Source organism: Bos indicus, chromosome 7 (assembly GCF_029378745.1).
Source record: "Bos indicus isolate NIAB-ARS_2022 breed Sahiwal x Tharparkar chromosome 7, NIAB-ARS_B.indTharparkar_mat_pri_1.0, whole genome shotgun sequence".
NCBI lineage: Eukaryota > Metazoa > Chordata > Mammalia > Artiodactyla > Bovidae > Bos > Bos indicus.
Window position 1 is genome coordinate 68,368,127 of NC_091766.1, and position 27,617 is coordinate 68,395,743.

The 27,617-nt window shown below is 41.1% G+C and overlaps 1 protein-coding gene across 2 annotated transcripts; it reads right to left on the reverse strand.

Annotated features, from left to right (window-relative positions):
- Positions 1 to 2,890: 2,890 nt before the first annotated feature.
- LOC139176055 (hepatitis A virus cellular receptor 2-like) lies at positions 2,891 to 24,425 on the reverse strand. Of its 2 annotated transcripts, none has more exons than XM_070793907.1 (7): positions 23,804 to 24,425; positions 22,473 to 22,811; positions 21,540 to 21,623; positions 15,508 to 15,548; positions 13,979 to 14,105; positions 5,651 to 5,687; positions 2,891 to 3,405 (listed from the first exon to the last, which is right to left on the reverse strand). In XM_070793907.1, the coding sequence occupies exons 1-7, from the start codon at positions 23,853 to 23,855 to the stop codon at positions 3,348 to 3,350; spliced, it is 738 nt and encodes a 245-aa protein (XP_070650008.1). In that variant the 5' UTR covers positions 23,856 to 24,425; the 3' UTR covers positions 2,891 to 3,347. The 2 variants fall into 2 exon arrangements, with proteins under 2 accessions (XP_070650008.1, XP_070650007.1); XM_070793906.1 differs by having other exon boundaries at positions 2,891 to 3,437; positions 23,804 to 24,415.
- Positions 24,426 to 27,617: the final 3,192 nt, after the last annotated feature.

The following is a 27,617-nucleotide window of genomic DNA, read 5'->3' on the forward strand; positions in this document are numbered from 1 at the left end:
CGAAAGAAAATTGCTACTATGTAAATGAGTGACCTTTATAATTACAGGCAATACAACTGAAAAAAAGATGTAGAGGATCTAGAATCTTGAAAGTCACATTTCTGATGCATTCTCTACTGCACAGCTTTTCCACTGAAAACTGGTTAAAATCTGAGCTCCCCTTAAGCTTGAGAACTCTACAAACAAGTGTCCCAGCTGTCCCTCTCCTTTTCCCCTTGCCTGCTGAGTTCCAGAAAAGAATAATGAAAATCTTTAAAATTACAGATCTAGGGCATCTCTACTTACCTCTGGAAAGACTTTCTCAGTAGAAATCTGGAGATAAAATTAATTTGTATTCAATTCAAAAAAACTTATGTGAAAATTAAATTTAAATGGAAATAAGCGTAAGGGGATGTTCCCAAATAAATGAATGACTAGTCAAACTGCTTGGAATTTCTGCCTTGGGAATTCTAACACTAAAAGTGATAGGCAGATAAAACATGGCAAGATTTTAAATTTTCAGTCTGAAATGATCAGGGAGCCTCTACGGGCCCTGTGGGTGTCTATGGCAGAGATCTAGAAGAAAAATTTCTAAAGCACTTGTAAGAGAAAAATCACACATTCACTCTTCCTATGTTGTTTTTAATTAAGTAACCACTTGTCATCACCCAGACCCTTTGGGGGTTCCTTGATAGTTTGTTATCTTTCTGCCATCTTCCTCATTACAAATCACTGATACAGAGTTGATCCTACCCTGAAAACCAGGGTCCGAATTCCTGCTGGAACCACTCTTGACACGTCCAGAGTGATGCTGCACACTATGCTGGCTGTGACCTGAGCTTATCCAAAGTCTTCATTTCTTTCTGTGAGGAGGAGGGTGGACAGGAAAGCGTTGTGATCATACTTAAATCAATTTCTTTATTACAAAAAAATGGAGAAAATTATTCAAACAGTTATGCTGCTAAGTCGCTTCAGTCGTGTCCGACTCTGTGCCACCCCATAGAGAGCAGCCCACTAGGCTCCTCTGTCCCTGGGATTCTCCAGGCAAGAATACTGGAGTGGGTTGCCATTTCCTTCTCCAATGCATGAAAGTGAAAAGTGAAAGTGAAGTTGCTCAGTCATCTCCGACTCTTAGCGACCCCATGGACTAGAGCCTACCAGGCTCCTCCATCCATGGGATTTTCCAGGCAAGAGTACTGGAATGGGGTGCTATTGCCTTCTCCTCAAACAGTTATAGAAGCACATAAAAGGAAAAAGTGAAACTGACTATTTGCCCCTGTGAAATAACCATATTAACTTTGGAATATGCTTCTGGAATATTTTACAGTAAAAGAAAAAAATAGAATTCACTCTACTATTTTAGAACCTTTTTCTTTTTATTAGCAATATAGATTTCTCCTTTGACAAGTAACACAGCTCTGTGAAACTAGGGATTTTGTCTGTTTCCTTCACTGCTATATTTCTAGGAACTAAATCACTGTCTGGCACAAACTAGGTGCTAAAAAATGTTCACTGGATGAATGAATGAGATCCTCCTTCCTGTCAGATCAGTCAGAAGTTCCATGGGGTCAGGGATGTGTCTATTTGGTCTCTGTGATCCCAGCACCAGAGTCCCTGGCACAAGGTAAGCACTTAGTATCTGTTGAACTAGCGAAACAACTCAATGATGAAACCAACTGTTTCAGTGTGTTGGCAATACCACCTAATTAGCTATTCCCCAATTCATGGAAAAAGTCTCTCACAAACACTGTTGCAAGAGTTGTTCTTATATATACATCCGTGTTTAAAGATTTTTTTAGAATAAGAATCCTTTTTGTGGGGCAATCATTGACCTGGTTTAAATGTGTTCTGAAACTTCTTCCCTCTAGAATTTCATAAACTAAAAACACTTAAGATTAATTATTCAGCTTGTTTAAAAGCCCCTGCCTGGAACTCTGCAAAATGATCTCCAGTAGAAAAGGAATGCTTTCCAATCCTATCTGGATGCAGCCTGAACACTGTAACAAACAGGCTGCCTGCATCCTTGGTGACCAACATCTCCTGCACGCAACACAGTAGCACTTTAGTCATCACCCGGAGAAGGCCGTTTTCAGGCAGGTCTCTACTGTTGATTCATCCAGCAGAAAAGAGAAAGAAGACAGGAGAGTAATAGACTTCCAGGGCCTGAGCTGGAAGAAGATGCTTAGAAACTAAGAGCTGGACAAGACCAGAAACAGAGGATTAAGAGTATTTTTTAGTTCCCCACAAGTGAAGGTACAGAGTTCTATCTGAATTCTCCATTGGAAAAGTTTTTCCAGAAATTTGCCTTTCTGCTTTTTAATTTTTTCACTCCAAAGATATTAAGCAAATCTGTATTATGTGTCAGAGTTGCGCCATAACTGGGGAGGAAAAAACAGGCAAGATGGACCTACTGTCCACCATCTTGGCACTGCAGCTTAAGGACCATTGTCGAAGCACGAAGGGATCTGACTCTGACAAATAAAGACGGCTAGAGACCCTCACTTTCCACCAGGGAACAGAATTTGTGTCCCAGTCCTGCTTCTTCTTTTATGAAAAACATTGCTCCATTTCTCTCCATGAATGACAAGTCAGTTAGAGATCTTTCCCTTTGAGTACACCCCAAGCAAAACTAGTCAACGCACACTGAGCGTACTTCCTTTTTCTCCAGGAGCATCTGCCACACCACAGGCCTTGCTGGCCCATCCTCTTAACTGAGGCCAAGGAAAGCTGTGCATTGGCACTTACTGTTGCAGAGTCAACATTCAAAGAAGTATAAACCTTGAGGCTTTGAGGGAATCAAGACCATCTAGTCCTACTCCAGTAGTTTCCTAACCCCTTCTATGGATCACAGAGCTCTTTGAGAATCAGTGACCCTTTAGACTTCCTGTATTGAAAAAGACACACATATATCTCAGCACATAATTTCCCCTGTATTTTCAAGAGTTTCATGGACACACCATGTAATCGAATATCTAGAATTCCAGAGATCCCATATTAAGAATACTTACTCTCTATAAAACCCAATGGAGCTCTAATGTCCCAATTAGCAGTCTCTGAGTTGGGTGGATGGAACTCAGAGGCAATATAGTGCCTGTGTATTACCACACAGGTTCCAGCTCAATCCTCGAGTGAGCTAGTTATCTTTAAAATATGGAAAAACTCAGCTCGGTGGCCAAGGGCAGAATTTCTCAAATCAGTCAGCTGAGCCATCTCATGTCTTCAAAGAAGACAACACCAAGCCCCTAGATGAAGTGGTTGAATCTGGTGGCGTTGAAAGGTGACAGCAGCCCAGAGGTTGTTAGGATTGCTGCCCACTGTTGACGGAGCAGTAACACTCATATGGATCCTCCTCTTCATATACATTTTCCTCAATGATATAGATGTTTTCCACTGGGTGCATCCCCTCTGCTGCTATATTTGCCAACCCTGAAGGAGAAAGGTTGGCCAAAGTGATGAGGCTGTGGAAATAAAGTATTGTAGTTGAGTTAAGCACTTTCTGGACAACATGTAATAGAATTGAGAGAACGGGCTTTGCTGAAGAGTTAGCAACCAAGGCAGTATACGATCCTTGATCAGGTCCTGACTAGGAAGGGAAAACATAAAATAGCAATGAAATAATTTGGGGAATACTCTGTACAAATTCAAATTAATCTGAAATTTCTTAGGTATAAAAGTGGAATTGTGTTATCTAAGAGAATATACTTATTCTGAGGAAGTGCAGACTGAAGTGTTTATGTGAAGTGTCAAGATGTCTGAAACACCTGTACAAATGGTTCAGACAAAAACAAAATTGTATACGTAAAGAGAGAAACAAAGTAAATGTGACAAAATATCAAATAACATGCTCAAATTGCACTGTTATTTCAATTATTATGTGGGTTTAAACAATTCCAAAAAGTAAAAGGAATGTGTTATGGATCCAGTGAGACTTGAGTTTGAATTCTACGTCTGTTTCTTACCATCCATATAATCTAGGCTGCGTCAGATTTGCCTTTTCCATTTATTCATTAAAGAACTATTTAGTGTGTTACACACTGAGCCCATGCATCAAGAGATACAACAGTGAACAAAACACAAAAAGCTCCTGGAGGCTGTATATTAGTAAACTCAGGGTGTTAGGGTCTTCACCCATACAATGGGAATAAGTACTCTTCTCTCACAGGGCTGCTGTAAGGAACATTTGTCCATGCAATCCTCAAATATTTATGAAGTGTGTACTAAGAATCAGGTGTGCACTAGGGGATACAGTTGTTAATGTGGCTGATAAGTTCCTAATTTTCTATGGAGTTTACATTTATAGGTAGAGATAAAACATTAACCCAATAATTTCATAAAGAATGCCAGGGATGGCGGAGCATGGTGGGCTGCCGTCTATGGGGTCACACAGAGTCGGACACGACTGAAGTGACTTAGCAGCAGCAGCAGCAGCAGTAGTACTCATAAATGTAAATATTACCTATTGATATCACAACATTTCAGGTTTCAGCTCTAATAAATGCTGGTTATAGATCATATAGAACCATGATGATTAAGTGTTCTATTTGGTCTTATTTGACTTTTTACTGCAGACTATTTTGTCTTCATAACTATATCATCTAGTGTGTGTGAATGCTAAGTCACTTCAGTCGTGTCCAACTCTTTATGATCCTAGGGACTGTAGTCTTCCAGGCTCCTCTGTCCATGGGATTCTCCAGGCAAGAGCGGGTTGCAAAGCCCTCTTCCAGGGGATCTTCCCGACCCACGGAGTGAATCTGCATCTCTTATGTCTCCTGCACTGGCAGGCAGGTTCTTCACCACTAGCACCACCTACTGCTGCTAAGTCGCTTCAGTCGTGTCCGACTCTGTGCGACCCCGTAGACAGCAGCCCACCAGGCTCCCCCGTCCCTGGGATTCTCCAGGCAAGAACACTGGAGTGGGTTGCCATTCCCTTCTCCAATAGCACCACCTAGACTTAGTCTAAAATTATTAGTGGTTCAGATAGTATTCAGTGGACAGAATCATTTTTTTCTTAAAATACATTTCATTCTGCCCATGTCCCAAATGTCACAGAAACCCAGTAAAATTATATAATCTTTGTGCGTGTGTAGTGTAGTGTAATTAGGAATGGAGACTAATTCTTCAATATGACAGACAAGCAGTTTTCAACTCTGTTTGAACATTACAATTACCTAGAAAGTTTTTAGAACAATAGGGGCTTCCCTGGTGGCTCAGATAGTGAAGAATCCACCTTCAATGCAAGAGACCCGAGTTTGATCCCTGAGTTGGGAAGATCCTCTGGAGAAGGGAATGGCCACCCACTCCAGTATTCCTTCCTGGAGAATTCCATGCACAGAGGAGCCTGGCAGGCTACAGTTCATGGGGTCACAAAGAGTCAGACACAACTGAGCAACTAACTCTTTCACTTTTTCACTATGCTGAGACCTCATCCCCAAAGATTCTAACGTATTTGCTCTGGGATAGACAAATATGTTTAAGTGCCCTAGGTGATTCTAACAGGTAATCAGAGTTCAGAAGAACCAGGCTGAGTTATGAAAAGCTCTGAGAGTAGACCTGAGCTTCTCATTCACTTCTGTAACCAGCGGCCACCTAGAGCCTGGGTGGAGTAGGTGTTCAATCAGCTGAAGGCTCACCCAAGATCCCCACCTTCTCCTACCCTACTCATGATTCTTACCTTGAATTTTGTATCTTCTCTTTTCTATCAGAATACCCTAAGTAGAAAGGAAAATGAAAGTCCATTTAAAATGCTTTAATAAAATAAATGAGATAAAAAACAAAAAGGGCTAATGGGAAGAAAAGATTGTTTAGGGAAATCTGGTCTACTGGTTAAGATTTAATTACATCAAACCACTGATGTGTGTCTTGGTATATTACATAAACTGTGGTAGAAAGTAATAAAGATGTATTTTCATATTTAACAAATATAGGGAGTGCCTACTACATATCTGCTAGTATGCTAAAGCACCAGGGACACAAAAAAAATGAATTATGAGCCCTGACATCATTAAGCTTGTCTTCCAGTGGGGAGGCATTTAAGAAAAAAAAAAAATAAGAAATAGAAAAAATAAAATAATTTCAAACTTGATGTGATAGAAAGAAAAGTACTGCAGCAAAATAGATTAACCTAGAGATTATCATACCGAGTGAAATAAGACAGAGAAAGACAAACATCATATCATTTACATATGAAAGCTAAAAACATTACAAATAGCTTTATTTACAAAACAGAAACAGACTCACAGACATAGAAAACAAACTTATGGTTGCCAAAGGGGAGAGGGGAGCAGAGATGAATTAGGAGTATGGAATGAACAGATACATACCACTAAGATGATCTTTGGAAGGAAAGTTATGACCAACCTAGATAGCATATTCAAAAGCAGAGACATTACTTTGCCACAAAGATTCCTCTAGTCAAGGCTATGGTTTCCCTGTGGTTGTGTATGGATGTGAGAGTTGGACTGTGAAGAAGACTGAGCACCAAAGAATTGATGCTTTTGAACTGTGGTGTTGGAGAAGACTCTTGAGAGTCCCTTGGATTGCAAGGAGATCCAACCAGTCCATTCTGAAGGAGATCAGTCCTGGGATTTCTTTGGAAGGAATGATGCTAAAGCTGAAACTCCAGTACTTTGGTCACCTCATGCGAAGAGTTGACTCACTGGAAAAGAGTCTGATGCTGGGAGGCATTGAGGGCAGGAGGAGAAGGGGACGCCAGAGGATGAGATGGCTGGATGGCATCACTGACTCGATGGACGTGAGTCTGGTTGAACTCCGGGAGTTGGTGATGGACAGGGAGGCCTGGTGTGCTGCGATTCATGGGGTCACAAAGAGTCAGGCATGACTGAGCAACTGAACTCAACTGAGATAGCATATTCAAAAGCAGAGACATTCCTTTGCCAACAAAGTTCTGTCTAGTCAAGGCAATAGTTATCCAGTGTTCATGTATGGATGTGAGGGTTGGACTGTGAAGAAAGCTGAGTGCGGAGGAATTGATGCTTTTGAACTGTGGTCTTGGAGAAGACTCTTGAGAGTCCCTTGGACTGCAAGGAGATCCAACCAGTCCATTCTAAAGGAGATTGGTCCTATGTGTTCTTTGGAAGGACTGATACTAAAGCTGAAACTCCAATACTTTGGCCACCTCATGCAAGGTGTTGACTCACTGGAAAAGACTCTGATGCTGGGAGGGATTGAGGGCAGGAGGAGAAGAGGACGACGGAGGATGAGATGGCTGGATGGCATAGCGACTCAATGGCTATGAGTTGGTGATGGACAGGGAGGCCTGACATGCTGCAATTCATGGGGTCACAAAGAGTCGGACAAGACTGAGTGACTGAACTGAACTGAAGATGATCTTTAAGCTCAGTTCTGAAAGAAGAGAATGAGTCAGCCAAATGAAGAACCAGGGTGAGCATCTGGATCAAGTAAAGCCCTGGTAAAGATGGTGATAAGTGGCTGAAACTGAAAGCATGACTGGAATAAAAGAGTGGCACAAGGTAAGATCTGAAATGGAGGCTGGGCTAGATACCATAGGACCCTTGAAGTCATAATCAGGAGCTTGGGTTTTATCCTAAGACATAAGAAATAATTGAAGGCCAGAAATATGATATAACTGGGTTTCAAGAAAATCACTTTGGTTGCTATGTGGAGAATGAACTAAAAGGAGGTATGAAAAAAGAGAAGGTAAGGCATGAACTGCCTCAGAGTAAGGTGATGACAGAGAGGCACAGAATCATGAATGGATTTTAGATATGTTTTGGGGAAAGTGCAGGAAGTGAAGCTGGATTGTGTGTAGTTGGGATTGTGTGTTAGGAGTGAAGAAGGAGAGAATTCAAGGAGGGCTTCTAGCTCAGGCAACCAGTTGGATGGTAGGGAAACACTATGATGAAGACCTGGGGCGGCAGCAGGGGCCGGGGGGGGAGCGGGTAGGATTTTAAAAAGGTGGGATATAGACTCCAGAGCTCCTTTTTGGATGCAGTAAGGTGGGAGACAAATAAGTGGAGATAACACCTGAACAGCTGGACAGTCAGTACCAACACCCTTGAGTGCTAAAGACAGAAACTAAGGATGACATTTAAGTCTACGGAAATACAGGTTATCATCATCCAGAGGGTATGGAGAGAAGAAAAACACCAGCTCTGGGGAATCTCAACACCTAAAGATCATGCTGAAAAAGAGAAAATTATAAAAATGACTGAAAAGGAGTGGCCAAAGTGAGAGTGGTGTTTCAGAAGTCCAGAGAAGGAAGACTTTTGGAATGAGTGAGGGTCAACTTCAGTTCAGTTCAGTTCAGTCGCTCAGTTGTGTCTGACTCTTTGCGACCCCATTAATCTCAGCACACCAGGCCTCCCTGTCCATCACCAACTCCTGGAGTTCACTCAGACTCACATCCATCCAGTCAGTGATGCCATCCAGCCATCTCATCCTCTGGCGTCCCCTTCTCCTCTTGCCCCCAATCCCTCCCAGCATCAGAATCTTTTCCAATGAGTCAATTCATCGTATGAGGTGGCCAAAGTACTGGAGTTTCAGCTTTAGCATCATTCCTTCCAAAGAAATCCCAGGACTGATCTCCTTCAGAATGGACTGGTTGGATCTCCTTGCAGTCCAAGGGACTCTCAAGAGTCTTCTCCAACACCACAGTTCAAAAGCATCAATTCTTTGGTGCTCAGCCTTCTTCACAGTCCAACTCTCACATCCATACAGGACCACAGGAAAAAACATAGCCTTGACTAGACGGACCTTTGTTGGAAAAGTAATGTCTCTGTTTTTCAATATGCTATCTAGGTTGGTTATAATTTTCCTTCCAAGGAGTAAGCGTCTTTTAATTTCATGGCTGCAGTCACCATCTGCAGTGATTTTGGAGCCCAGAAAGATAAAGTCTGACACTGTTTCCACTGTTTCCCCATCTATTTCCCATGAAGTGGTGGGACCAGATGCCATGACCTTCGTTTTCTGAATGTTGAGCTTTAAGCCAACTTTTTCACTCTCTACTTTCATTTTCATCAAGAGACTTTTGAGTTCCTCTTCACTTTCTGCCATAAGGGTGGTGTCATCTGCAAATCTGAGGTTATTGATATTTCTCCTGGCAATCTTGATTCCAGCTTGTGCTTCTTCCAGTCCAGCGTTTCTCATAATGTACTCTGCATATAAGGTAAATAAGCAGGGTGACAATATACAGCCTAGACATACTTCATTTCCTATTTGGAAACTCTCTTGTTCCATGTCCAGTTCTAACTGTTGCTTCTTGATCTGCATACAGATTTCTCAAGAGGCAGGTCAGGTGGTCTGGTATTCCCATCTCTTTCAGAATTTTCCAGTTTATTGTGATCCACACAAAGGCTTTGGCATAGTCAATAAAGCAGAAATCGATGTTTTTCTGGAACTCTCTTGCTTTTTCCATGATCCAGCAGATATTGGCAATTTGATCTCTGGTTCCTCTGCCTTTTCTAAAACCAGCTTGAACATCAGGAAGTTCACGGTTCACATATTGCTGAAGCCTGGCTTGGAGAATTTTGCTGCTGCTGCTGCTAAGTCGCGTCAGTCGTGTCTGACTCTGTGCGACCCCATAGACGGCAGCCCACCAGGCTTCCCTGTCCCTGGGATTCTCCAAGCAAGAACACTGGAGTGGGTTGCCATTTCCTTCTCCAATGCAAGAAAGTGAAAAATGAAAGTGAAGTTGCTCAGTAGTGTCGGACTATAGCGACCCCATGGAGTACAGCCTACCAGGCTCCTCTGTCCATGGGATTTTCCAGGCAAAAGTACTGGAGTGGGGTGCCATTGCCTTCTCCGGAGAATTTTGAGCATTACTTTACTAGCATGTGAGATGAGTGCAATTGTGCGGTAGTTTGAGCATTCTTTGGCATTGCCTTTGTTTGGGATTGGAATGAAAACTGACCTTTTCCAGTCCTGTGGCCACTGCTGAGTTTTCCAAATTTGCTGGCATACTGAGTGCAGCACTTTCACAGCATCATCTTTCAGGGTTTGAAACAGCTCAACTGGAATTCCATCACCTCCACTAGCTTTGTTCGTAGTGATGCTTTCTAAGGCCCACTTGACTTCACATTCCAGGATGTCTGCCTCCAGGTCAGTGATCACACCATCGTGATTATGTGGGTCATGAAGATCTTTTTTGTACAGTTTTTCTGTGTATTCTTGCCATCTCTTCTTAATATCTTCTGCTGCTGTTAGGTCCATACCATTTCTGTCCTATATCGAGCCCATCTTTGCTTGAAATGTTCCCTTGGTATCTCTCATTATCTTGAAGAGATCTATAGTCTTTCCCATTCTGTTGTTTTCCTCTATTTCTTTGCATTGATCACTGAAGAAGGCTTTCTTCTCTCTCCTTGCTATTTGTTGGAACTCTGCATTCAGTTGCTTATATCTTTCCTTTTCTCCTTTGCTTTTTGCTTCTCTTCTTTTCACAGCTATTTGTAAGGCCTCCTCAGACAGCCATTTTGCTTTTCTGCATTTCTTTTCCCTGGGGATGGTCTTGATCCCTGTCTCCTGTACAATGCCACGAACCTCAGTCCATAGTTCATCAGGCACTCTATCTATCAGATCTAGGCCCTTAAATCTATTTCTCACTTCCACTGTATAATCATAAGGGATTTGATTTAGGTCATACCTGAATGGTCTAGTGGTTTTCCCTACTTTCTTCAATTTAAGTCTGAATTGGGCAATAAGGAGTTCATGATCTGAGCCACAGTCAGCTCCTGGTCTTGTTTTTGTTGACTGTATAGAGCTTCTCCATCTTTGGCTGCAAAGAATATAATCAGTCAGATTTCAGGGTTGACCATCTGGTGATGCCCATGTGTAGAGTCTTCTCTTGTGTTGTTGGAAGAGGGTGTTTGCTATGACCAGTGCATTTTCTTGGGAAAACTCTATTAGTCTTTTCCCTCCTTCATTCCGTATTCCAAGGCCAAATTTGCCTGTTACTCCAGGTGTTTCTTGACTTCCTACTTTTGCATTCCAGTCCCCTATAATGAAAAGGACATCTTTTTTGGGTGTTAGTTCTAAAAGGTCTTGTAGGTCTTCATAGAACCGTTCAGCTTCAGCTTCTTCAGTGTTACTGCTTGGGATATAGACTTGGATTACCATGATATTGAATGGTTTGCCTTGGAAATGAACAGAGATCATTCTGTCATTTTTGAGATTGCATCCAAGTACTGCATTTCGGACTCTTTTGTTGACCATGATGGCTACTCCATTTCTTCTGAGGGATTCCTGACCACAGTAGTAGATATAATGGTCATCTGAGTTAAATTCACCCATTCCAGGGTCAACTTAGTTGAATATTACTGAAAGATGGATGTACTGCAATGAAAACAGAGGTATCTACAGGGTTTATCAAAATGGAGATCACTGAGCTTGAACTAAAACTACTTCCATGGCAATTCAGGTGTAGAAGCTAAATGGGGCTGGGGGTGTTTGAAGAGTACAGAGGAATGAAATGTAGGAATAACTCATCTGAAATATGCCTGTGAAGGAGAGGAGAGAAATGGGAGTGGCTGGAGAGAAATGTGTGAACTAGATCTTATTTTTACACTAATAAAAAAAGCATAAATAGGAATGGCGAAAGAGATGATTTTGGAGAAAGCAATCAAAGGAAGTCATGGCTATGCCAAAGTAGTTGAAACAGGCTTTTAATACTTCATTAGTGCAGTGAGAAGGGAGGGAGGTTTGAGAAGCAGTGAAATATGTGATGCTCATCTCAGACACTGCACTAGGAAGAAACAAGATTGCTGCACATTTCTGAGTGCCAATTTATGGCTTTGATGTCATGATTAAAAACCTGTTACCCTCGTTGTGTGATTTTCTCTAGCAGCTTCTAAGGAAAAGACTGCAAATTGTACACAACTTTCCCATCTATCCTTCTACTTAGTCATGTTTTTTTTATATATATATAAATTTATTTATTTTAATTGGAGGCTAATTACTCTACAATATTGTATTGGTTTTGCCATACATCAACATGAATCCGCCACGGGTGTACACGTGTTCCCCATCCTGAACCCCCCCCTCCCTACTCCCTCCCCATACCATTTTGGCAGTAATCATATGTGTGTACAAAACATGACTTCTCCTACTCCTCATCAACCTCTTTCCACACTCTTTTACCCAAACCATAATAGTCCCCAATATCCAGGCCTTGGCAGAACACAAAAAGTGGGTGTTATCATTACTCCTTATCAGCCTGTAGATTCCATATTCATGTGGTCAATTCCCAAACTCCACTGCTACCTCTCCATAAACTCGGGTAAGTGGGAGTGAGTAGCTTCTTCCTCTGAACAATTCATTTACCATTAATGGCAGAATAACAAAAAGGTAAGCAGGATAGCCCTGGTTTCAAATCCTCTATCAATCAACAGTGTCACGTTGGAGTAAAAGTTACTTAACTTTTCAACACAATGGCTCTCCAACTGGTAAATGAGAACAATATAGTACCTTTTTCTACAGGGTAATTATGAGCATTTAATGCACATAAAGCACTTGGAAGCTTTAAGCCACACAGGATGAGCAGCTCATCCCAGTTTTCCCTGGACTGTCCCAGTTTTAGCACTGAAAACCCACATATTCGGACCCCCCACCCCGCTTCAGTCCTGGGAAATTTCGGAATGGTTTGTAATGCTACACACAGTCTATGTTTACAGATGAGTAAGAAAGGCTACTAAAACAATAGAGGTATAAGGCCTTGGCCTCTGCCCCAAAGAGAAGAGAATATATCACAATTATTAAAGTATGTGAGGCTTTCAGAGTGATGGAAGTGTTTGGTCATTGATTGTGGTGATGGTTTCCTGAGTGAAATCATCTACAAAAATTCATTAAGTTGGACACATTTTACATAGACAGTGTATCACATATAAATTATACTTATTTTTTTTAAATAAACATAAGCAACTTAGAAGTAAAAAGTTTGCTGAGTGCCACAATGGAGGAAAATTACAAATGCTGCAACCTTGACCATGACTCAGTGTTAAAGGAACCTGCTGCCCCTCTTTAAAGAACCACCCGTAAGAGATACATAACATAGAAAATGCATAGAAGGAAGTGATTGCAAATTCATGAATTTAAAATATTTATGCTCTTTAAAAATAAGAAAATAGATACTAGAATCAACCTGCTTGAATCTGAATTCCAGCTTTGCCACTTACCGATTCTGAAACCTTGAGAAAACCTTGAAAGTTTACCGTCTCTAAGTGTTACTCTCCTCTGCTGTAAAAAAATGGGGATAATAGTCTACCTACCTTATAAGATGGTGACGATAATAAATATAAAAACATGCTTGTTACACGGTAAGCACTGAATAAAAACAAGCTATTATTAATCCTGTGATTTGAAAGGACTAAGGAGTATTCCTTGGAAGGAAAGTTATGTCCAATCTAGATAGCATATTGAAAAGCAGAGACATTACTTTGCCAACAAAGGTCCGTCTAGTCAAGGCTATGGTTTTTCCAGTGGTCATGTATAGATGTGAGAATTGAACTGTGAAGAAAGCTGAGTGCCGAAGAATTGATGCTTTTGAACTGTGGTGTTGGAGAAGACTCTTGACAGTCCCTTGGACTGCAAGGAGATCCAACCAGTCCATTCTGAAGGAGATCAGCCCTGGGATTTCTTTGGAAGGAATGATGCTAAAGCTGAAACTCCAGTACTTTGGCCACCTCATGCGAAGAGTTGACTCATTGGAAAAGACTCTGATGCTGGGAAGGATTGGGGAAGGAGAAGGGGACGACAGAGGATGAGATGGCTGGATGGCATCACTGACTTGATGGACGTGAATCTAAGTGAACACCGGGAGTTGGTGATGGACAGGGAGGCCCGGTGTGCTGCGATTCATGGGGTCGCAAAGAGTTGGACACGACTGAGCGACTGAACTGAACTGAACTGAACTGAAAGAGTATTGATTCTAATAAATATAACCTAATAATTATAATGTCTAGGTTTGGGTTGGTTCCTATATTAACAGTTCCTTATCAGAGGGAGAGAGAAGCACCATCAGATGACTTACATTTGAGAATTAGACCACCAGAGATGAGAATCAGAGCCAGCCCAGCAAAGACTCCTGCTCCTATGTAGAGGCCTGTTCTGGTGGTGGCACCCATGTCTTGTAACTCAATAGCCAGTGTGGATATTTCCTATGGAAACGCAAACAGAATTACAGCAAATGGCCAGAAACCCATTGTCTGCCCAGGTAATCTCACGACTTATGCATGAGAACAACCCTTTCACAGTGTCCCAGGAATGCAGGGACCTTGAAATGACTCACAATCTGTTCCCTTCTAGACAAACTTCAAACCACCCAAAGAAAAAGATTGGCTCAAGTTTTGGACTTAGCAAGAGAATAAGATATGCTTGTCTGTGCTATGGGTGGAGAAGTAGCCTTAGTAAATGGACTCCCAATTTCCCCAACAAAAATGAACATTAAAGTGGAACCCTATTTATATAAGATTCCCTCATGTTTCCAGGGAGTTTCAGAGAGGTCTAAATTTGGTGTTGTACCATGAAACCCCAATTTCCACAGAAAGATAGTGATTTAAAAGCTAGGAATTTGCAGCCTGACAGTCTTGGGTTCAAATCCCAGTTCTGTCACCAAAGAGCAGAGTCATTTGTAAAGTTATCAGGAAAATTAAGTGACAAAAACCAGAAAATGCTTGGCACAGAGCCTGGTACAGGTAAATGTTCAATCAGTGGTAGCTTTTATTGCTATTGCTCTGCATCCTGTTTCTAAACTTTCAGTTCATGTTCCCCCTTTAAAAAGAGCAACAGTGAACACTTTCAAAACAACATTAAGCAATTAAGTCCTCCATTTATTCAACCCACATTTACTGCAAGTGCACTGTGCAAATGCGCCCTGAGCAGTGTGGCACAAAGAGGTATTTAAAAGGCAGTCCTGGATTGCAAAGACCGCAGGACAAACACAAAATACTTGAGAGTGAGTCAGACTGTGTCAAATGAATGCAGACTCCCGGGTATGTCCTCAAACAATTTCCCAGTCACTGCTATCAGATTGTTTTCTAGTGGTTTTCCCTTGCATTCTGAGAAGGTGGGAGACATTAAAATGGTGGTTGATTGAAATACGGCTTTGTTTTTGGTTAGAAATGTAAGTTCTTACCTTAGAATATTCCTGACTGGTGTCTTGTCATAAATAAATAAATTTAAACAAACAAACAATCTTTCTCACTAGGGTAGAAATGTTAACAAGGAAAAACACTACTCTCAGGAGATGCAGGGTGTCTGAACCCTCCACAGTGGTATGCAGTTGTGAAATTTCAGGATAAGAACAAAATGCTAGTGAGTCTTCCTTTTGGCACACCTACTATGTGCCAGGCACTTTTATATGCATCATCTCACTCCATCCTTACAACAGGCCTCTGCAATTACAATTGTCATCAGCAACATGTTATAGTCAAGGAACCCAAAGACAAGGGAGATTAGGTATTTTTCCCCAAGGAAAGAGTGGACAGGAAGGAAGTCTAAAGCCATACTTTTTTTTCTTTGAGTTGAGCACGAGCTGAGTTCACACACACAGTTACTTACTGTCTGATTTTTATCATGGAGGGTCTTCAGTGTCCGTGTCTCTACCACAAAGAAGAAAAATAGCCAAAACAGTTAGGAATGCTCTTTTATATGAGGTTTGTTGTGTTTTTTTTTTAAGCTGCCTATAATTCTACTTGAAATTAATTCTACTTCATACTCTTTACAATAATTAACTGAGAAACCAACAGAATTTATTGAACACTTACAAATCAACTCTAGGATGACGTTTTTTCACCCAGATAACAAACCGAACTACCTATGTTCTATGAAATGGAGACTTCTTCTGGGAAGACATATTTGAATATGTAGTTTGTTGTGTCCATAGGACCTAAAACGGTCTGCAAAATTCTAACAGCATTGACGATACACAAGCAGGCATTATAATTAGACTTTTTTAGATCACATGACTGCTCTTCAATATTTATTTTGTTCATTTTTTAATTGACGTATAGTTGATTTACAATGTTGTGTTAGTTTCAGGTATACAGTAAAGTGATTCAGAATATATATAGTCTTTTTCAGATTCTTTTCCCTTACAGGTTATTACAACTTACTGAGTATAGTTCCCTGTGCTATACAGTAGATCTTTGTTGGTTATCTATTGTATATATCTGTGTGCTCAGTCGCTCAGTCACGTTCAACTCTTTGAGACCCCATGGACTGTAGCCTGCCAGGCTTCTCTGTTCATGGAACTTTTCCAGGCAAGAATACCAGAGTGGGTTGTCATTTCTTACTCCAGGGTATCTTCCTGATCCAGGGGTTGGACCCCATCTCTTGCATCTCATGCATTAGCAGGTAGATTCTTTACCACCAGGGCCAACTGGGATGCCTCTTCTATGTTAATCCTGAACTGCTAATTTATCCCTCCTTCACCCTTTTCCCTTTTGGTAGCCATCAGTTTGTTTCCTATGTCTATGAGTCTATTTCTGTTTTGTAAGTAAATTCATATGTATATATGCAATATGATACGACATTTGCCTTTCTCTGTCTGGCTCACTTCACTTAGTATGATAATCTCAAAGTCCACCCATGTTGCTGCAAATGGCATTATTTGATTTTTATAACTAAGTAATATTCCATTGTATAGATGTCCATCAACAAATGAATGGATAAAGATGTGGCATGATTAGACTCTGAAAGGTAACGAAAGTTGATTTTCTCAAAACCATTTAACATTAAGAGAGGGTATTTTGTTCCCTAAAAAATGAAAATAATAATAACTGTAACTATAATTTACTATGAATAGGCATTGTGTTAAATTCTTCAAGGAAGTATATCTCATTTAACACTCAAAACAACTATCTTACAGTAGGGAGTATCTGTCCCATTGCACAGACGAAGAAGCTGAGAATTAGGAAGCTAAATGACTTACCCAAGGTCATACAGCTTAGCGAATAACAGAAATGGCCTTCCAATTTAGGTCTGCGTGGCCTTAAGTACACACTTAACTATGCTGCCTCCAACAATGCTCACCTCAGCACTGTGATTACTAAGCTCATCATGCTGCCCAGATCCCAGATCACTTTCTTTCCTTTTTAGGCATTTATTTATTTATCTGCCTATCCATTCAATGAACATATATTACATCCCCACTCTATGCCAGGCACAGAGGACAGAACAGTGAACAAGATGGGCCAGGCCCTTATCTCATAAACAATGCATTTTACAAACCAATAAATCGTCAGCCTTGGGAAGAGTAAGGATGCAAACTCATTTTTCTGGTTGAGTCAGAGGCTCTGAAACTTCCTAAATGCCATGATCACTTTCTGGAAGCTTCAAAGTCTAAGCCTTTTAATGCTAAACTCCTGGCATACAGACTCTGATTTTAACATTATAAAAGCATATTCTCAGCCTGAAGTTGGAGAAGGCAATGGCACCCCACTCCAGTACTCTTGCCTGGAAAATCCCATGGATGGAGGAGCCTGGAAGGCTGCAGTCCATGGGGTTGCTGAGGGTCAGACACGACTGAGCGACTTCACTTTCACTTTTCACTTTCATGCATTGGAGAAGGAAATGGCAACCCACTCCAGTGTTCTTGCCTGGAGAATCCTAGGTACAGGGGAGTCTGGTGGGCTGCCGTCTATGGGGTCGCACAGAGTCAGACACGACTGAAGTGACTTAGCAGCAGCCTAAAGTCTTGTTTGTTTATATTTTAAGAAAAGGAAAGACGTTATCTCCCATTTACCTTTGCTCCTTTACGAAAAGGAATTTTAAAACCACACTGGTGGAACTACTAAGTAAACTACACATACAGTATTTTCTAGTGTAAATCTAGTTTCTGCTTCCATACAATTACTTTTCTTGGCTTAAATGATAAGACTGTCTGACTTCTAACTTTTTTTTTTAACTTCATCTTACAGTGAAAATGATCAATCAACTAAAGCCCTATTGGGTTATCACAGCTTATTTTCACATAGATTGACATCAACCAAGATGGGTGGGACAGATGGAGGATGTTACAGTGTGTTTCCTAGAGGACCCAAGACTGGCGGAGCAGGTTGATGGTCTTAAAAGTATACAAACTTAATATTTACCATCTAGCATGTTTTATGTGCCTGACAGAGTGCTTAGCACTCTACATGCACAATATCTTTTCATCTTCACCACCATTGTTCTTGTTCAGTCACTAAGTCATGTCTGACTCTGCAACCCCATGAACTACAGCATGTCAGGCTCCCCGTCCTTTACTATCTCTGTGAGATTGCTCAAACTCATGTCCATTGAGTAAGTGATGCTATCCAACCATCTCATCCTCTGTAACCCCTTCTCTTGTCCTCGATATTTTCTAACATCAGGGTCTTTCCAGTGAGTCAGCTCTTCACTTCAGGTGGCAAAAATATTAGAACTTCAGCTTCAGCACCAGTCTTTCCAATGAATATGCAGGGTTGATTTCCTTTAGGATTGACTGGTTTGATTTCCTTGCTGTCCAAAGGATTCTCGAGTCTTCTCCAACACTACAGTTTGAAAGCATCAGTTCTTCAGTGTTCAGCCTTCTGCCTGGTCCAACTCTCACATCCATACATGACTACTGGAAAAACCATTTTGACTACACGGACCTTTGTCAGCAAAGTGATGTCTCTGCTTTATAATACACTGTCTAGAGCTGTCATTGCTTTTCTTTGAAGAACCAAGCATCTTTTAATTCCATGGCTGCAGTCACTGTGTGCAAAGTACTATTATTTTCCCATTTTTCAAATGAAGAAGTCTCAGAGAGGTATTTTGTCCAAGATCACATAGCTATTAACTGGAGACCCCGAGATTCAAATCAAGTCTACTTCCAGAGCTAAGGATTCATCCGTGATCCAGTCCTGCTTTCTTCAGGTGGAGGAGAGATTTCATTTGTCCGATGGTCAAAGTTGGTTTAGGAACCTCAAAGACCCTTGGAACTCTTACTTGTAAAGGCTCCTCTCCACTTCATAGCAAGCATATTATATGTACCCACATTCCACATTAAAGAAACGGTGTGTACAACTACACACAAGCTGAATTGCAGGTAATTAACTGGTATAATGTTACATATTATAGTCATACCATTAAATACTAATTAATTAACTAACTAAATACTAATTAATTTCAACTTTTCATTTTATTTCCATAGTTTGGAGCCATTGCCTTTTATCATTTAAGTATTTTCTCAGGCCTTTGAAAAGCTCAGAGATTGTAGGCACTTTCCCTATATTCCCAGGTACAAAAGATGGCCCCATTCTGTTGCCCTAAAGGGAAGGAACAAACAAGTAAAACCTGAAGTGAAGGCCACTTCTGGTTATGGCACAGACACCTCAAAAAACGTGCACTGCCTTGTGAGGAAGCTATTTCTCTATCTGGGAAGGTGTGTGGTCACATAGCAAATGTCCACTGGGGCGTGACATTGTAAAGAGCACTGAAACCCATGATGGGTAAGTGGGACTCCCACCATCCCCTTCAAGGTCTACAGTCGTGGAATTCTTTAAAATATAACAATGACATATGATAAACACTTGGTATGATTCGATTAGCTCACTATGTGGGTGATCATCTGTTTCCACCATATTTAACTTCCTTACAAATTGCATGAGAGATCTTGGTACCCAGTGACTAAAGAACCAATAAAAAGATTCAACCTCTAGAGAACTGACATTAGTATTTAAAATAACTAATATTTGAGTGCTTTGTCTGGGCAGGGCATTACGCATTATGCTTAGTGCTTTACATATGTCATCACATCAATCTTCACAATAGTCTTATGACACAGGCACTGGAAATTAGCCTCATTATAGAGGTAAGGAAATTGAGCCTCACAGAGTTTGAGCAACAAAACTGAGTTTATAAAACTAACACAAAAAGCTGACATTAGAACCCATTCTGCCTATCACTGAAGCGCTGTGCTGTGCTCACTTGTTTCAGTCACGTCCAACTCTTTGGAACTGTACGGACCATAGCCTGGCAGGCTCCTATGTCCATGGGATTCTCCAGGCAAGAATACTGAAGCTGGTTGCCATGTCCTTTTCCAGGGGATCTTCCTGACTCAGGGATTGAACCTTCATCTCTTGTGTCTCCTGCATTTCAGTCAGGTTCTTTACCCACAGAGTCACCTTGGGAAGCCCATCACTGAACTAATACTTAACTGCAACCTCATTCTGCCTTTAGATCTTACTGAAAATGACAATAGCTAACATGTACTGAGTATGTACCATGATCAGACTCTGGGCTAAGCACTTTAGACACACTTCCTTATTTAAATCTGAGAGATTTAATAGATTAGGATTGGAATTTACCTATTATTAAATTTTAGGGCTTTCCTGGTTGCTCAGTGGTAAAGAATCCACCTACCAATTCAGAATATACGAGTTCAATTTCTGGGTCTGGAAGATCCCCTGGAGAAGGAAACAGCAGCCCACTCTAGTATTCTTGCTTGGGAAATCTCATGGATAGGAGCTTGATGGGCTACAGTCCATGTGGTCACAAAAGAGGCAAACATGACTTAGCAACTAAACAACAATAACCACCTCATTTTACTGAATCAAAGACTATGCTTTGGAGAGTTTAGAGAGACCAGAACTCCTCCTTGATCAATGTGACTTGAGGTCTGCTCTGTCAACCTTATCTTCTTTCTAGAGCACTGTGGAAAATACTTGTTGAACTACTTGAAGGTTTTAGCTGCTCCTTCTGAGGTCAGAATCTGAGGAAGATGATGGACTTTATTCCAGTTAGAAGGAACTCTTGAAATAGCCTAATCCAAATTATCCCAAACATGGACTGGGGCCAATACATGACAAAACATCATCAGTACAGGAGTAAATCAGAAAATAATAAGGAAACATAATGAGTTTTTCATTAAACTTATGTAAGAGTATCCTCTTTTTTTTTTTTTTAACATGGGGATGTCAATAGTAGAAATCTTTTTTTCCCTTCTTTGGCAAAATATGAAGCTCATCAAAAATCTTTTTCAGGAGTTGGGAATTATTGGGTGGTGAAATCCAAGTCTCTGAACTCATTCCTCAGACAGAAGAGGAAGCTGCTATCAGGAGAAGTGAAAGGCTTTTGCTCAGGTAGAGGGTATGCTATGCTATGCTAAGTGGCTTCAGTCGTGTCTGACTCTGTGTGAACCCATAGACAGCAGCCCACCAGGCTCCCCCGTCCCTGGGATTCTCCAGGCAAGAACACCGGAGTTGGTTGCCATTTCCTTCTCCAATGCATGAAAGTGAAAAGAGAAAGTGAAGTCGCTCAGTCATGTCCGACCCTCAGCAACCCCATGGACTGCATTCCAGGCTCCTCTGTCCATGGGATTTTCCAGGCAAGAGTACTGGAGTGGGGTGCCATTGCCTTCTCCTCAGGTAGAGGGATACTCATGACTAATTCAGAATCCTAGCCTGGGGCTCTTTTTTTCCAGCATAAATTTACCTTCACCCCTTCCTTACACCTGTCACTGTCTTGGGTGCACAGAAATATTCGTGCCTCCACTCAAACTATTTTCTCATATTTTCCCCATATTCTAAATCTTCTGAACTCTGAAACCAACTAAAGGTTTCCTCCTATACACCATGTGTAATTACCTGAGACCGGTCCCTTTGTGGTGAGCATCCTTGGAAAGGCTGTAGTGATGTCCCTCCATGGAGTCCAAGCTGGGGTGACCTTGGCTAAAGTCAGAAACCAATGTAAGGATGAGGCTTCTCTGACAGCAGAAAAGTGGCAACAGAAAAAAAATTGTAAACACAACAATAGAAGAGAAACACATGCTAAACTTCCAAACCTACCTGAACACCTTCGTTGAGAGTATATGACACTCAGAATGTCTGACAGAGGTGTGTTACATCATTATTATCACAGTCTAATTGTTAACAATAAAACTTACAGCCATAGTAAATGCATTCCACAAAACATCTCATAAAATCCTCCCAGTGGCCTCTAGGGTAGGTAATATTATATTTTATAGAGGAAGAGGTCACAGAGTTTAAATAACTTGTCAAGATTACATAGCTGGTAAGAAGCAGTGTCAAATTTGAACTTAGCTCCATCAACCACTAAGTACACACTCTATAAGCATTAAAACATGAAAGCATACGTGCCCCCTCTTCCCCACACATGCAGATCCAGTGGTTCTCAGTCTTGGCTGCACATGGGGGAGAATCATTGGGTGTAGACTTTGTAAAACTCCCATGCTCAGGCTCCATCCACCTCCAGAAATGCTGATTTCCCTGGTTCAGGGCTGGAGCCCAAGCATCTGTGGGAGTCAAAAGGCTCCCCAGGTGATTCCAGTGACCAGTCAGGTACTCAGACCACTGATCTAGCACTTTCCTTCATTCTATGGCCATGAGGTTCAAAATAGATGGAGGGAATTAAACACGGTTGGACCTGTTAAACTTTAGGTCTTAGGGTCCCAACTGGAGGGCTGTAATTGGGAAGACCAAAGGTGAGATCAGTCAGTGTATTTAATATGATCCACAGGCAAATCTCATTCAGAAAGGAGGTATCAAAAGTCTACTCACCTGGTTTGATGATCAACTCCAGGTTTGATTTTCGATCATTCATTAGACCTGGGAATTGGATCCGGCAGCAATAGGTCCCACTGTCAGCTAAAGTCACATTCTTGATGGTTAAGGTCACGTCTCCTTTGTGCAAATCCCTCTTTAGTAGGTATCTGCTGGATGTCTGATAGGTCACGTTCCTTCCATCAGTCCTGAGCACCAAACTATAACATTCAGACACAGGGCAGGGTCCCTTGCCCCAGCACACAGGCACGAGATTCTCAGTGGTAGCTGGAGAGTAGGTGCAGGGCAGATCGGCATTCTGACCCACCTGAGACACATATGCCCCTTTCAAAGAACCTGCATAAAGAGGGAAAGAAAGCAGTTGAGAGAGGTTGTTCCACTTCAAGAAAACTGCAAGCAGTGCTTTGCAGAATAAAGAGGAAACCACTGCTGCTGTCCTGCTTGGAGAACAGTTCACTATAGCAATGATTCTCAGACTCAAGGGGCACCAGAATCACCAGAAAGCCTTGTTCAAACAGAGAGAGCTGAGCTCAACTGCTAGAGTTCCCCATTCAATAGTTCTTGGGCGGGGCCCAAGAATTATATTTCTAACAAGTTCCCAGGACACGCTCAGAATATGGCTCATCTTAGAACCTCACTTTGAGAACCATTGCCCAAGGAGAGAATCATGGCCTGGTCCTGTAAACATTGAAGGGCACTGCTGATGGAAACAGATAATCAGCAGTGAGTCACTGTCAGCCAGGAAAAGAGCTCACCCATTTAGGCTAGTTGTCTATTCACAAACTCAGGGCAGTTATCCTGACACAAAACTCTCTCTCCTTTTTTTTTAATGAAGGACCAGTCACATAATGAATAAAAACCCTTGGCTGAATAAGAAGTTAATGTATGGCTGTTCTGAGGTTTAAAATTTATATAAACTACACACTAATATACACGCATATTAAAAAGCAGTATAAAAATATACACACATATTATAAAAGCAGTATAAAAAGCATATGACAACTCTCCCATACCCTGCTCTTTTCCATTTCCCAGCTCCCTTTCCCAGAGAAGCATTCATGTATTCCCACTGCCCTGTGATACACACAAAAACAAGTCCAATATATCCATTTTTCTGCTCCTTGCTTTCTTCAATTAACATTATGATTTAAAGACATCTCATATCATTACGTTTCATCAGCTTTGCTATTTGTATCATGGATATATCACAATTTCTTTACCCACCTTCTGCTGGTGGATATTTAGGTTTCTTCCAAGCTTTTGCTTATTACAATGACCATCCTTGCATCTTTATCTTGTACTGTCCAACTGCAAAAATCCAGACTTACTTGTAAGCAGTAGCAGCATGAGCAGGACACCATCAAAAAGATGTGAAAACATGGATTCTGAAGAAGAAAGTCAAACAATGGCTCTGTTTAGGTGCCGTTTCAATTCTCCAATCGAACTGAGTATTTCCTGGAACTGTCTCTCCTCCCAAGTCACAGGAGCAGTGGCCACTCTCCAGACTGCTGGCCCAGCACAGCAGGCGTTTGACTACCAATCACTGCTCTCTTAACACTGTCATCTATGATGACAGCAAAGGAAATGCCAGTTCTCTCTCATGCTAGACCACACACATCCTGTGAAGACTGACATTTACCCTGTCCTCATCAACGAAGAGGAAGCAATACTCAGAGGAAGAAAACTGTTACTCTGTCAAGTGTCTCTTGGCAAGTAGAGTAAACCCTCTACTATCTCCAGTGAAATAGTAGTCCTCAGTCTGAAATGGACAGTGTTCCCTGGGAACACAGGTAGAAATATATCACTCATACATTCATTCAGTCAAGTCAGTCAGCTGGTGAGTTCTGTGACCAATGTTTATGAAGCATCTGCTACTTGTCAGGAACTGGACTAGGAGCTGGGAGATATCACCATGAATGAATGGCCTGATTCTTTTTTTTTTTTCTTTTGGCCATGCCATGTGACTTGTAGGATCTTAGTTCCCTGACCAGGGATTAAACCCATGCCCCCTGCTTTGAAGTGTGCATTCTTAACCACTGAACTGCCAGGGAAATCCCAGGCCTGTTCCTTATCCTCACATTTAGCTGCCCTTTCTACTCCAATCATGAAACTAGTTCTTAGCCTTGCTCTAATACAAACTGAGCTATGTCATATAAGCTTACTAGGTTGGCCTCCCCATTTATAAAACTTATAACATGAGGAAATTGTGTTAGGTGATATATGAAGAGCTGCTCTAATATTCTGACTTTGACCTGAACTTCCAAACTCTTCCACCAAGGAAAAATGCATTCCTTCCTGTAATGATTCTTTCCCCCTCCTGTTGGGGGAACTGAAGGCACCTCGATATTCTATTTCCTCCCATATACACTAGATGTCCCCTCTCTTCCAGCCCAGGGGCTTTGGGCATCAATTGCCAGAAAGTGTTGAACCACACTCTCCATTATTGAGATTAACATCTCAGACTCAAACAGTCTCAACTCTGGGAGAGTGACTTTTGTCTGGAAATCTTTAAAGCAAACATCTATTTATAAAAGGGAAGTGAGCTCTCAGATGGAATAGTTTCTGAAAACCCTGTGGTCTTCCTCTGTCTTCTCTGCCTGAATTTCCTTGTCACTCACTTTAAACGTTACTAAATGCATTTATTATAAATATCCAGCTTGTTCTGTGTGTGTACCTTTATAGTGCCACAAAGTTAGTGGTGACTCAGGAGATCATGTTCAATTTCTTTATGGTATATACCCACTCCAGTGTTCTTGCCTGGAGCATCCCAGGGACAGGGGAGCCTGGTGGGCTGCCGTTTCTGGGGTTGCACAGAGTCGGACACGACTGAAGTGACTTAACAGCAGCAGCATAGACAAGGAAACTGAGACCTGAAAAGACCAATTTGCCCAAAGGTATATGACTCTTCATTTCAGGCAAGAACACGAGTTTCCCTAAGAACCAGATTGTTTTCCCACTGCAAACTATGTTTCATAAATTTCATATTTGTCCTTACTATGTCTGCCCACATACCTAATAACAACAAGCAAATGTACATATTCAAGTGTAAGGTAGATTTGATTAAACATGGGGTCAGAGGTTAGATTTACTAAAAGCATGGGTGAGTCCAAGCAAAACTGTTAAAAGTTTCAGGCTTCACATTTTGTGTTCTGATTTTGGTTTATTGTGTTTCTTATTATTACTCTGTCCTTTATACATCTCTGGAATTATTACTGGATCCAGCTTAATAAAAGTTTAACAATGGGAACTTCCCTGGGAAGCCACCTGCCAATGAAGGGAACACAGGTTCAATCCCCATAGCCCAGGAAGATCCCACATGCCATGGAACAACTAAGCCCACATGTAGCAGCAAAGACCCAGGACAGCCTAAATAAATAAATAAAATTATTTTTAAAATGAAATTACTTACTAGTCAGGCTTTAAAAAAATTAACAATGTATTAATTCATTGTAGTCTAGACATGAAGGTGCCTAGAAATCTACTCTAACCCCTTTCTTTTTCTGTGTATACAGGACTTTTTCTGAATATTATCATTTTCACTTAACTTTTATTTCTTGGTGTTTTTTTTTTAACTGTTTAGGCAACACATCCAAATGGCTAAAGTTTAAAGCAATATAAAAAACTTATACTGAGAAGCTTCATTCTCACCCCTTCAAGTCCACCAGTTTCCCCCACCCAACCTATAGGTTTCTATTTTCATGAATCTTTTGTGTACCCTTCCCAATGCAAACACAAGAAAATAAAGTATATATTCTTATTTCTCCCTTTTTCTGACAAAAAAGCATATCATAACACATTTTACAATTTGCATTTTCCATTTACTATTTTATATGAATTTCCTGACATATCAAAAGCAGAGAGAATAGTACACATTTGTACACATTCTCAAAACACAAATTCAAATTTATCAAATTTTTCTTTTAAAACAAATCCCAGATGTCATGTTATTTCACCCTTACAGACATCAATGTGCATCTTGTTTTTTAAAAATTGACACTCTGCTAATTACAATGATCACATAAGACAAAATTAATAATGATGTCTTAGCAGCACCTGATTCTTCAGTCCATAATCAAATTCCCCTGATTATCTCAAAAGTGTCCTTTAATAATAGGTTTAAACCCAGATCTAAACTGCATTTGTTTGTAATAACCCTTGTGCTTTTGGTTGTTGTAACCCTACACTGCATTTGGTTGTTATAACCCTTGTGCTCTGTGTGCTCAGTCACTTAGTTGTGTCCGACTCTTTGCAACCCTTTCAACTACAGTAGGCCAGGCTTCTCAATCCATGGGATTTTTCAGGAAAGAATATTGGAGTGCCCTGGGACAACCCAGAGGGATGGGATGGGGAGGGACGTGGGAGGGGGGTTTGGGATAGGGGACACATGTACACCAGTGGCTGATTCATGTCAATGTAAGGCAAAAACCACCACAATATTGTAAAGTAATTAGCCTCCAATTAAAATAAATACATTAATTTTTTTTTAATCACTTCAGCTGCTGCATTATAAAACCAGTTAAGAAGTGTTCACAGATTTCCCTGTGAGAGATAATAGTAACTTGAATAAGAGTGGCAGTTCAGTTCAGTTCAGTCACTCAGTCCTGTCTCACTCTTTGCTACCCCATAGATTGCAGCACGCCAGGTCTCCCTGTCCATCACCAACTCCTGGAGTTTACTCAGATTCATGTCCATTGAATCCATGATGCCACCCAACCATCTTGTCCTGTCAGCCCCTTCTCCTCCTGCCTTCAATCTTTCCCAGCATCTGGGTCTTTTCAAATGAGTCAGTTTTTTGCATCAGGTGGCCAATGTATTGGAATTGCAGCTTCAGCGTCAGTCCTTCCAATGAATATTCAGGACTGATTTCCTTTGGGATGGACTGGTTGGATCTCCTTGCTGTCCAAAGGACTCTCAAGACTCTTCTCCAACACCACAGTTCAAAAGCATCAATTATTCGGCACTCAGCTTTCTTCATAGTCCAACTCTCACATCCATACATGACTACTGGAAAAACCACAGCTTTGACTAGACAGATCTTTGTTGGAAAAGTAATGTCTCTGAATTTTAATATGCTTTCTAGGTTGGTCATATCTTTTCCTCCAAGGAGAAAGCATCTTTTAATTTCATGGCTGCAGTCACCAT